This window comes from Haliotis rubra, unplaced genomic scaffold, assembly GCF_003918875.1.
Source record: "Haliotis rubra isolate DU_JTF1 unplaced genomic scaffold, ASM391887v1 Scf577, whole genome shotgun sequence".
Lineage (NCBI taxonomy): Eukaryota > Metazoa > Mollusca > Gastropoda > Lepetellida > Haliotidae > Haliotis > Haliotis rubra.
The window spans coordinates 638,008-651,609 of NW_025767276.1; the positions used below are offsets into that span (position 1 = coordinate 638,008).

A 13,602-nucleotide genomic window follows, 5' to 3' on the forward strand; every position below is an offset into this window, starting at 1 on the left:
TCTTTTTCTTTCATTTCTGGTCAAAAGTAAGTCTCTGGTATATTGGGATTTGCAGAATAAATTTTATTGAGACGCATTGTTCGAGATTGGTTTTCGACACGTTTCTATGCCTCGTAAAACGAAATGTTTTTTTTTCGTGTGTAATCTTTAGTATAGTGATTGGTTCGGTCATAACCGGACATAACCTTGCTGAAGTTAGATGCTGACGTTTTAATTTGTACATTTGGTTAGGTTACTAATAGCCTAACGTTGTGAAAAGCGGGTGGAGTGCCGGTGGAGTAGACCTTGCCTATTTTATTCTTTTGGCACACAGCTCTTATGTTCACTTAATTTCAGTAGTCATTCAATATCTGTTTCTGACGATAGTCAAAGTAACCGACAAGCTTTTAAACCAAGTGCCATGATACAGTTGTTGTTGAAGTAGCTGACGCGTGAAGATCCAAGTGAGAATTGGTCTTCAGTAACCCATGCTTGTCGTAATCTGAGGCGACTAACGGGACCGGGTGGTCAGGTGAGCTGACTTGGTTGACACATGTCATCGGTTCCCAATTGCGCAGATCGATCTCTGGATTGTCTAGTCCAGACTCGATTATTACAGACCGCTGCTATATAGCTGGAATATTGCTGAGTGCGTCGTAAAACTAAACTCACTCACTCACTTTTAAAGTAGTTACAGGAAGTTAGTGGGTTAGTGCTTGGTGATGTCAATGCTCAAAATGGTTCCTTATACATGTTTCTGAATGTTTGGCGCATTCGGGTAAAGATTTTAATGAAACTGGTTCCGTTTATGCTAATAATCTTTCTGGTTTATGTTTATAAAAGAGGTAGAGGCGATCGGCATGAAAGGTGGGATAAGTAAATAAACATACTGACGGGGTCGATAACCTGTCTACAAAGGACAGGAAAAGAGTATGTTCAGTATCACAGTTTGGGTATAACACAAACCAATTCTATGTTAAGAATATAACTTTCTCAGACTATTATTTAGCATAATTTAAAACTAGGCTAGAGACCATTAACGACCAAAGACCACAACGGATCAAGGGGACTTCCGGTACCTCACCGTCCTGCATCATTCCAGGGAGAATGTATATCATCATTTTGGCCTTCAGTGGTTGTATCCAAAACTACCCAATATTAACAACTTAACTACAATCGAGAAATAAAATGCCTCTGTCAGGGAGAAGGAATTTTACGCTTACTTACTCCCCTGATTGTCACTGCCATCAATAGTTATTTCTTTTTGTGATAACATCACACATTTTTTTTATAACAATTCAAGATTTATGAAATAATTTTACTTCTTTTAAGAAACCAAGAACTAAATGAAGACTGATCTTTACAAAATGATCCTTCAAAGAAGATGATTGGTAATAGATATCCCTTGTGAGAGAAATCCATACAGTCAAGCAAAATGTGCTTGAATGTGTTTCTTTCATCACAAGAGACACACAATTCAGATCATCTACTTTTAATAAATATTCATGAGTAAAACGTGTATGAACAATTCGACAATATCTTTTGTTGGTTACCAAGTAATGTCGGCATTATTGCTAACACAAAAGCAAAGGCGGAATAGAAAGCAGATCTGTCGATGGCTTTGTCGATTATAAACTGCATATATTTAGATTGGAGCTGAATGTAGTTCAAGGCTATTTGGATCGCTTTGTCTTCAGCAGTTGAACTGAGTTAGAACTGTTATCAGGAATGCTGGAAGACATGATTTTAGATCCAGTGACAGTGGCACTTGAAACCTTGCAACCATCCTTGGATCCGTCTGTAAAAAATGAACGATGAGTGTCTTATTTAGCTCGTAATTGTACACATTGCTGTTTATAGATAAACTAATTTGTGTCAGAGTTGCTTAGCGTAGTAAGTGAAGATCTACTTCAGGTCTGACTATTTGCCAAGGAGGATTAGACTGAAGATAGTTGGGTGATATTATATACTGTTACAAAAAGAAGGGGTACCTGATCTTTCAATTTTGATAGGAAATATAAGCAATAACAAACTTTTCAAACACAGACATGTTATGAACAAGCCACCATTTCTCTTTACCGCCCCTAAAACACAACGCATGGGATGCACGTGCACAACGCAGTAGCCCCATGCACGTGAATGGGGTGTCATTTATTTTGACTTTGACGGTTTTTAAGAAGATCGATAAATCACTGTAGACCATTAATTTTGACAATCATCTTGCATCACATGTGATAATGTGACAGACAATATACTGCCTTATGGAACACCCTGATCATTATTACAATGATCTGACAGGGTTGATCAAACATGGACTTGAAATTGTCCGTCAGTTATAAAGCAGTATACAAACTGAGGCTAACGACCTATCAATCCGGAATCATTAAGATTTCTTAAAATGCCATGTTGTATCACAAGCTGTGATAAAAAGGGATGCTGTTCATTTATAATGAATTTCTTATAAATCTGTCTAAACGCACAAGGTGATCAATGGAACTTCTATTTTTTTTTTCGAAAACCACATATCAGTAATGAGATGATAGATTTCCAAGCACCAAACTAATCGATTGTTCACCATACGCAGCTAGTGAAATATATATGACGGTAATTTGATGGATCTGTATGATCGGCCGGGGTTTGGTATAGAAATGGTAATTGTGTTTCACCACGGAGGCGGACAATTCCCTGATGTCCAAATATCATCCAAAGCAGCCAAAAGTGCCTGGAGGCATGATTCAGGCAAGTGTTTCAGAAGTGGATAATGTATAACATCGGCTCCAGTTTCAGTAATATGAGCCCTCTCAAGGGTGATATTAAGCTCATGAAGTGAAAATACATGTACTAGATTGTAATCTTCACCATCATCTGAATTGATGTTGATTTTATTTTCCTTTCCTGATATTGTTAAAAAAATTTGAAAATTGGGATAATAATTCGATGATGAAGAATGTTTGGTTAAAGGTTCACCTAATCTATTTTCGATATCAGATTTATCTGTTAATATATCATGACAATCTTTGAGATTGTGAATGATCGCTTTGGAGGCCTTACCTTTAATTCTTTGAAATATATTCCACACATTTGTTATTGGTGTGCATGAATATATTTTAGATACTTAATGTCTCCAAGAACTTTAGTTTGTTTGAATGCCCGTCCAGCCCTTACACTATTTATTTTTACAATTTTGAAATTTTAAAACTGTTGGGTGTCGGCGGAAATAGGTTTTCTGCATTTCCCCTACATGTTCTAGCCTGTTTGCAATCATCGCTAAACCATGGGAAAAGTGGTTCAACAAATTATGTTTTCTGATATCACATTTGATTTGTCTTTGTCTCTAAGATAAGTTTCCTGTAGACGCATAGCTGTAAAATCTCTTAAATCTTAAAATAAAATCTGTAAATCGTTAAAGGTATTCCTAAGCAATTCCTCTACAATTCCAGTGGTTTATGTGGGACGATTGAGTTATGTTGGCTCAATAGGTGAACGTTCTCGTCTTGAGGAGGAAGGATTCCTACTGCTCTCCGACGAACGGGTTATGTTCAGATCAAGGGCGTCATAAGAGTTATGGACAATTATCTCTGAAGGTGAACTTTTCCTGGTTGTCTGTTTTCTATTTAGTTTTTATCTTTCATTCTGGTCTGTAGTCTCTGGTAAATTGGGGACAGGTTCATCAGCATCAAATTGAGATTGATTCACAGTTTGGGTTAATGACGAATGCGAATCACGGATGGAAATTGTGCTAAAAGACTCATTTGATTTGATACATGTCAAATCAGTTCTAACAGAAACTGATGTGCATTGAAAAACAGAATGAGGAACAACTGCAGATAATGTGACATTGTTTAATGTTGATTTTCAACAAGTTTCTTTGCCTCATGAAACGAGATGATTTTTCAAGGTTTATTTTTAGTATTTTTTATTGGTTTTGCCACCCATGATATAACCTTGATGAAGTTAGATGCTGATGTTTTTATTTGCACATTTTATTCCTGCTGAGCAGCCTGTGTGCGAGTGTCCTTCTCCGGTGACAAACATCAGATCGATGGCACGATTTGGAGCCATCTCCAAATATACTCGTGGAAACGAATAAGGGAACACTTGAAAGTACAAGTGTTCCTTTATTCTTTTCCAGGTTTCTTCACAAGGTGGGTGAAATTCTGGAAATAATGAAACTTGAAACATCTGAGTGGATTGGGGACATACACCTCCAAACCGATGTTGGCATAATGTCAGATGACATGAACATAAATTGTTAAAATGTTTACGAGAACAATAGACAATTATTCGCTTGAAAATCTGGTTGGAGAGGTGCGGCCGTCAAAGGAGGATATAGTGATATGTTTTGTTGAGTATGACATCGATAGTGCGTTGTATCTGAGATTTTCTGGTAAATAGAAGCGACAAAACCCTTTCCACATCCTATAGGAATATCTGCCCAAAACAGATAAGAGTCAATTGTACAATTTTGACTAAATCAATAGAACACATTTGTTTCAGCAGTATTACAGATGGACGATGTTCTCAAAACACAAATCGAGTTAGGAATTGTTAAAATTCTAGAAATTAAAGAGAAGAAAGGTTTCAAGATATTGACATTATTTGTATGTCACTTTGACTCAAAATGAGACTTCGTTATAAGCACTGGTAATTTTAATGCAAAAACAAAGCAGGTACAAGCTAATTGCTTCATCATGATAGATGATGAAAGGTTGTATATAGATGAGATGAGAAAATATCTAGATCGGGAATTGATATACATGGGTCTAGACAAATGGTCGTTGTGTGTTGATATACATGTGTGTAGACTATTGGTCAATGTATGTTGATATACATGGGTCTAGACTATAGGTAGCTGTATGTTGATATACATGGGTCTAGACTAAATGTCGCTGTATGTTGATATACATGTGTGTAGACTAATGGTTGCTGTATGTTGATATACATGTGTGTAGACTAATGGTCAATGTATGTTGATATACATGTGTGTCTAGACTAATGGTTGCTGTATGTTGATATGCATGGGTCTAGACTAAATGTCGCTGTATGTTGATATACATGTGTGTAGACTAATGGTTGATGTATGTTGATATACATGGGTCTAGACTAATGGTCGTTGTGTGTTGATATGCATGGGTCTAGACTAATGGTTGCTGTATGTTGATATACATGGGTCTAGACTTATAGTCACTGTATGTTGATATACATGGGTCTAGACTAATGGTCGTTGTGTGTTGATATGCATGGGTCTAGACTAATGGTTGCTGTATGTTGATATACATGGGTCTAGACTAATGGTCAATGTATGTTGATATACATGGGTCTAGACTAATGGTCGTTGTGTGTTGATATACATGGGTCTAGACTAATGGTCGTTGTGTGTTGATATACATGGGTCTAGACTAATGGTCGTTGTGTGTTGATATACATGGGTCAGGACTAATGGTCAATGTATGTTGATATACATGGGTCTAGACTAATGGTCGTTGTATGTTGATGTACATGGGTCTAGACTAATGGTCGATGTATATGTTGATATACATTGGTCTAGACTAATGGTTGCTGTATGTTGATACACATTGGTCTAGACTAATGGTAGCTGTGTGTTGATATACATGGGTCTAGACTAATGGTCGTTGTGTGTTGATATACATGGGTCTAGACTAATGGTCGTTGTGTGTTGATATACATGGGTCAGGACTAATGGCCAATGTATGTTGATATACATGGGTCTAGACTAAAGGTCGCTGTATGTTGATGTACATGGGTCTAGACTAATGGTCGATGTATATGTTGATATACATTGGTCTAGACTAATAGTAGCTGTGTGTTGATACACATTGGTCTAGACTAAAGGTCGCTGTATGTTGATATACATGGGTCTAGACTAATGGTCGATGTATATGTTGATATACATTGGTCTAGACTAATGGTTGCTGTATGTTGATACACATTGGTCTAGACTAATGGTAGCTGTGTGTTGATATACATTGGTCTAGACTAATGGTTGCTGTATGTTGATATACATGGGTCTAGACTAATGGCCAATGTATGTTGATATACATTGGTCTAGACTAATGGTAGCTGTGTGTTGATATACATTGGTCTAGACTAATGGTCAATGTATGTTGATATACATTGGTCTAGACTAATGGTAGCTGTGTGTTGATATACATTGGTCTAGACTAAAGGTCGCTGTATGTTGATATACATGGGTCTAGACTAATGCTCGATGCATATGTTGATATACATGGGTCTAAACTAATGGTTGCTGTATGTTGATACACATTGGTCTAGACTAATGGTAGCTGTGTGTTCATACACATGGGTCTAGACTAATGGTTGCTGTGTGTTGATATACATGGGTCTAGACTAAAGGTAGCTGTGTGTTGATATACATGTGTGTAGACTAATGGTCAATGTATGTTGCTATACATGGGTCTAGACTAAATGTCGGGTCTTCAGCGTGACGAGCGGACGCTCTTTCCACATCCTATAGGAATATCTGCCCAAAACAGATAAGAGTCAATTGTACAATTTTGACTAAATCAATAGAACACATTTGTTTCAGCAGTATTACAGATGGACGATGTTCTCAAAACACAAATCGAGTTAGGAATTGTTAAAATTCTAGAAATTAAAGAGAAGAAAGGTTTCAAGATATTGACATTATTTGTATGTCACTTTGACTCAAAATGAGACTTCGTTATAAGCACTGGTAATTTTAATGCAAAAACAAAGCAGGTACAAGCTAATTGCTTCATCATGATAGATGATGAAAGGTTGTATATAGATGAGATGAGAAAATATCTAGATCGGGAATTGATATACATGGGTCTAGACAAATGGTCGTTGTGTGTTGATATACATGTGTGTAGACTATTGGTCAATGTATGTTGATATACATGGGTCTAGACTATAGGTAGCTGTATGTTGATATACATGGGTCTAGACTAAATGTCGCTGTATGTTGATATACATGTGTGTAGACTAATGGTTGCTGTATGTTGATATACATGTGTGTAGACTAATGGTCAATGTATGTTGATATACATGTGTGTAGACTAATGGTTGCTGTATGTTGATATGTATGGGTCTAGACTAAATGTCGCTGTATGTTGATATACATGTGTGTAGACTAATGGTTGATGTATGTTGATATACATGGGTCTAGACTAATGGTCGTTGTGTGTTGATATGCATGGGTCTAGACTAATGGTTGCTGTATGTTGATATACATGGGTCTAGACTTATAGTCACTGTATGTTGATATACATGGGTCTAGACTAATGGTCGTTGTGTGTTGATATGCATGGGTCTAGACTAATGGTTGCTGTATGTTGATATACATGGGTCTAGACTAATGGTCAATGTATGTTGATATACATTGGTCTAGACTAATGGTTGCTGTATGTTGATACACATTGGTCTAGACTAATGGTAGCTGTGTGTTGATATACATGGGTCTAGACTTATGGTCGTTGTGTGTTGATATACATGGGTCTAGACTAATGGTCGTTGTGTGTTGATATACATGGGTCAGGACTAATGGCCAATGTATGTTGAAATACATGGGTCTAGACTAAAGGTCGCTGTATGTTGATGTACATGGGTCTAGACTAATGGTCGATGTATATGTTGATATACATTGGTCTAGACTAATAGTAGCTGTGTGTTGATACACATTGGTCTAGACTAAAGGTCGCTGTATGTTGATATACATGGGTCTAGACTAATGGTCGATGTATATGTTGATTTACATTGGTCTAGACTAATGGTTGCTGTATGTTGATACACATTGGTCTAGACTAATGGTTGCTGTATGTTGATATACATGGGTCTAGACTAATGGCCAATGTATGTTGATATACATTGGTCTAGACTAATGGTAGCTGTGTGTTGATATACATTGGTCTAGACTAATGGTCAATGTATGTTGATATACATTGGTCTAGACTAATGGTAGCTGTGTGTTGATATACATTGGTCTAGACTAAAGGTCGCTGTATGTTGATATACATGGGTCTAGACTAATGCTCGATGTATATGTTGATATACATGGGTCTAAACTAATGGTTGCTGTATGTTGATACACATTGGTCTAGACTAATGGTAGCTGTGTGTTCATACACATGGGTCTAGACTAATGGTTGCTGTGTGTTGATATACATGGGTCTAGACTAAAGGTAGCTGTGTGTTGATATACATGTGTGTAGACTAATGGTCAATGTATGTTGCTATACATGGGTCTAGACTAAATGTCGGGTCTTCAGCGTGACGAGCGGACGCTTTAACCACTAGACTATCCAAGTACCCATATGTATATGGATGGGTGGAGACTAAAGATGCCTAAAGCTTGATGTTGGTGGGTATAGGCTAAAGGTAAAGGGCTGTGACGTTTCCTGGTCAACATATTGTCTTTAATGACGATATCGCCATGCCTACCGTGCACGTATTTAACTGATACCCCCAGCAGCAACACATCTCCATAACGCAGCAGAGAGCCACGAGTCTTAATCGCACCTTCATCCAGTATTTCACGGACATAATGACTCACATGTGCGCCAACATCAAAGGCCTGCAGGAGGCATGAGGACTGAACAATGTACTCTCAGATTGACCTTGGGAGATTGATTGAGCCATCCCACATTATATACATGAATATTTAAATCATAGTTGGGGCATGACATTAAAGTATCGTGGATTAAGTGTATACTTTGTTATGTAGATGCAGGTTAAATTGAAATAGGTAAAGGCACACTAATATATAGTATACTTCATATCTATTCCGGAGACGTCACAGGTATACACCTTCATATACGCTCATATCAGAGTTGTGATAAAGTAAATATCTTAATTAACTTAGCGAAATTTGTAAAAGAATCATTAAGGCGAGGAAGTATTTAAAAGGTGTACCTAACCATTTTGTTACTATCATTATTATTTTGTTGAGTTTTGTACTTGGGCCTTGGCCTATTTACATTAAAACATTTGAATTATATTGAATATCAGAGTACGATTTCTATAATAAAACGCAGGCCTTAATGAATGAACAGATTACATCTCTGAGTTACTAAAGCCCTAGGATTTAATCTGTTAAGTCATTCAATTTTCATTGCAGGTTGATACAGTGAGTGCTGGTCGGTTACACGGAACATGGATGTGTTTCTCGCACTCGTCTTCACCAACCTCAGCGTGCCATGTTCCTCCTACACGACAGCATCTACCTCCACTTGGTGCGTCATGCGCTGTCTGGACAGTCATCTACCCTGCAACTCAGTGTTCTACCACGAGGCCAGTCAGCAGTGTTGTCCAAGCACGGTGGTGTACACGCAGGACTCCACATCACTCGTGCCTAGTGACGGGACGCTCTACTTCGTCCAGCCAGGTGAGTCCATTACGTGAGTGAGTGAGTGTTTGGGTGGGTGTATGGGTGTGTGAGTGAGTGAGTGAGTGGGTGGGTGGGTAAGTGGGTGAGTGAGTGAGTGAATGAGTGGGTCAGTGGGTGGGTGAGTTTTACGCCGCTTGTAGCATCATTCAATCAATATCAATCAATCAGTCGTATTGTCCTCAAATAAAATGTAATTACAAGTGCAAGTACAATTATTTTATGTACAAAAAAAGGAAACAGATGCATAATAATAAATAGTATATATAGATACAAAATACAATATAAGATGATCTGTTTGAGTGGCATTTAGAAGTTGGTGACTAATAAGAAAGTAAGATTGTTTATGGATAACAACTTCTTTTATTATATATGGTGCGACGTTTCGGTATGGATTCTTATACCGTTGTCAAACAACGCTTTAACCACTAGGCTACCCCGCCTGGGCTACTTTTGAGAGAATGGGTCTAGACGACTCCTGGGAAAGTATCTACATTGTATATCGGCGTTAACGTTTATATTTAGTGACGAAAATCGTTGATAGTTAATACTTGAAATCTGTGAATATGAGGGTAGTTAAGCGGTGAGTGTGTCACGCTGCATTTAGCAATGTTCCCGCAATATCACGGCGGGCGTCACCAGAATAGGGTTTCGCACATTGCACCCATGTGGGGAATCGAACCCGGGTCTTCGGCGTGACGAGGGAATGCTGTAACCACTAGGCTACCCAACCGCCCCTGCATCTTTAAAATAAACAAGCAAGATTAAATTATATTCAAAGTTGAAAAGGCAATTGTTATATAAAGAAGTTCTGTTAGTGAGGTTCATATTAATATGTTATGTGATGTTACGTTGCATAAAATCAACTCTCGCGTCCTCTTCCGGCCGAACATTATTTCAGGCGAACCCCATCGAGTTATGTCCCTTGGAGCGCCATCCTATAACGCCTTTGGACACAGAACTCAGTCCCAGACGCTAATTAATGTCTGTCGCAAAAACACACGCGCAACTTGTGATTGAAACCAGTTCGGCAAACACCGACAACACTGCGTGCGACATTTTTCGATGTAAGGAGCAATTGTTTACATGCCATATTTGGCAAGTGTTCTCTGTTTGGAAGCTGTTCGCTTCGAAGTTTCAATTATTGATTTTAGGCAAGTCGTAAGGGATACTACGTCTGTTATTGCATCAAAAAGGAAGTTAAAGTGAGCGCATATGCCCCAATATATATAATATAGGCCAAAATGTTGTCGAAAATGTGTGAAATTGTGCCTTCAACACACGTTCTCGTTCATTTATTTCAGCTTTAATACCGGTAACCCCTGTAATAAAGTGCCCACCGGGATCCACCTTGTTCACAACAGAGACAGTTTGTGTTACCTTGACAACAACAAAAATGTCTTGGCAGAACGCTTATGATGAATGCGCCGGACAGTCATTCAATGGAAAAGCTTACCGAATGATAAGTTTCAAAACCCAGGAAAAATACATGGAAGTAAAACAGTATCTAGGAACAGGTAAACATTTATTGCACGTTCCCCAATGACAGAAACGTTGAATACATCATTACTTTTTGTGATGTTATCACTATCATAATTCCACTCTACATGCCTATCAGAGACTTTCTGAAAATAGTTATTTACAGGTAATTATCTCACTTCAGTTTAATTCATTTCTATTCATTCATTCATTCATTCATTCATTCATTCATTCATCAGTCAGTCAGTCAGTCATTATCCATCCCGATTGCATAGATCAATGTTCATGATTCTGATCACTGGATTGTGTGGTCCAGACTCGATATTTACATACTGCGTCCATATGGTAGGGATATTGCTGAGTGCGGCGTTAAACAACAAACAGCAATGGTGCTGCTGCATTAAATCTCTCTTTCCTAAACATAAAAAATAGATAACTTTACTAAAGATACCAAAGATCGATAAAAAATTCAAACTTTTTTAAAACCAAATCCCAGCCTGACAAAGCTTGTTTGATGTATATGATACAGTTACAGTTAGTCTTTATATCTAAATAGTTTATTATCACATTCGTTTGGATTAAGTCAACAAAGTAGAAGAAGGCAGAGTGGGGACAGTAACGGAAGGTAACCTGCATGTATATTCTGCATCGGAAATGGAGATAACCGTTCTAATGAAAGTGTTACATTCAGAATTTTAAATGCATTTAAGGGCATTAATGAGTGCACCAAATATTTCAGATGCCACAGGGGTTTGGACAGGCCTGAAGTACAGTGACAGCACGTGGAAGTGGTATGATGGAACGGTTGCTGCGGTTCAACCATGGGATGGTGCGGAACCCAATCTATTAGGCGTAGAGCTGTGTGCCGTTATATACAAGCCTACGGGTTGGACCATGCATAATAACTACTGTCATTTGAAATGGAGTGCGTTGTGCGAAGTTTCAGCGCTTGAATAATGTGCGTTATGCTATTACATTAGATGATAAAAGGGACAAGCTCCTCACAGCTATTTATCAATTCCTGCTGACAGATCCCGACCAAATAAAGACTTCGTGTTTAGGAATCAATGTGTTTAAGTATACCTGACACTGTTTTATAAACAACGAGAGGGGTAAGGAAGAGATGTCAACTTCTTTATCATGAGGAACACAACGTTTCGGAGTATATCCTTACTCCTTCATGAGGTTAATGAATGCTATGAGGCAGAGAGCACATATAATAAAGCAATAAGACAACAAACATGGAAGCTAAACATTGGAAGCTAACAGTTAACTGGCGTTGATGTGTGATTGGCAAAGGACAAATGGACGTCAACACTTAACAGTATATTAGCACTGAATAGACGCCAACACTAACAGTTAATTATCGCTATTCTATTCTATCCTATGAAAATGTAATATTAAGAGTCCTTTGTCACAAATATTACTTGTTCTCTTTTGACACATTGTAACATTAAGCTATTGTTCTATTCTGTCACATTATAGCACTGAGGGTCTATAGCTTCGGGGCTGTTGTCACAAATAAAACTTGTTCTCTTCAGACACATTGTAACATTAATCTATTGTTCTATTCTGTCACATTGTTGCATTGAGGGTCTATAGCTATGGAGCTGTTGTCACAAATATTACTTGTTCTCTTTTGACACATTGTGACATTAATCTATTGTTCTATTCTGTCACATTGTAGCATTGAAGGTCTATAGCTATGGAGCTGTTGTCACAAATATTACTTGTTCTCTTTTGACACATTGTGACATTAATCTATTGTTCTATTCTGTCACATTGTAGCATTAAGGATTTATAGCTATGGAGCTGTTGTCACAAATATTACTTGTTCTCTTTTGACACATTGTGACTTTAAGCTATTGTTCTATTCTGTCACATTGTATCATTGAAGGTCTATAGCTATGGAGCTGTTGTCACAAATATTACTTGTTCTCTTTTGACACATTGTGACATCAAGCTATTTTTCTATTCTGTCACATTGTAGCATTAAGGGTCTATAGCTGTGGAGCCGTTGTCACAAATATTACTTGTTCTCTTTTGACACATTGTGACATTAATCTATTGTTCTATCCTGTCACATTGTAGCATTGAGGATCTATAGCTATGGAGCTGTGGTCACAAATATTACTTGTTCTCTTTTGACACATTGTGACATTAATCTATTGTTCTATTCTGTCACATTGTAGCATTGAGGGTCTATAGCTATGGAGCTGTTGTCGTCACAAATAATACTTGTTCTCTTTTGACACATTGTGACATTAATCTATTGTTCTATCCTGTCACATTGTAGCATTAAGGGTCTATAGCTGTGGAGCCGTTGTCACAAATATTACTTGTTCTCTTTTGACACATTGTGACATTAATCTATTGTTCTATCCTGTCACATTGTAGCATTGAGGATCTATAGCTATGGAGCTGTGGTCACAAATATTACTTGTTCTCTTTTGACACATTGTGACATTAATCTATTGTTCTATTCTGTCACATTGTAGCATTGAGGGTCTATAGCTATGGAGCTGTTGTCGTCACAAATAATACTTGTTCTCTTTTGACACATTGTGACATTAATCTATTGTTCTATCCTGTCACATTGTAGCATTGAGGATCTATAGCTATGGAGCTGTTGTCACAAATATTACTTGTTCTCTTTTGACACATTGTGACATTAATCTATTGTTCTATCCTGTCACATTGTAGCATTGAGGGTCTATAGCTACGGGGCTGTTGTCGTCACAAATATTACTTGTTCTCTT

At 37.7% G+C, this 13,602-nt stretch overlaps 1 protein-coding gene across 1 annotated transcript; it reads left to right on the top strand.

Moving 5' to 3' along the window:
* Window positions 1–9,102: 9,102 nt before the first annotated feature.
* On the top strand, window positions 9,103–12,548 carry LOC124254596 (C-type lectin APL-like). The gene is made up of 3 exons (XM_046688429.1): window positions 9,103–9,364; window positions 10,669–10,881; window positions 11,583–12,548. Exons 1-3 carry the CDS (start codon window positions 9,133–9,135, stop codon window positions 11,798–11,800), a joined length of 663 nt encoding a protein of 220 aa, XP_046544385.1. The 5' UTR covers window positions 9,103–9,132; the 3' UTR covers window positions 11,801–12,548.
* The last annotated feature ends 1,054 nt before the right edge of the window (window positions 12,549–13,602 follow it).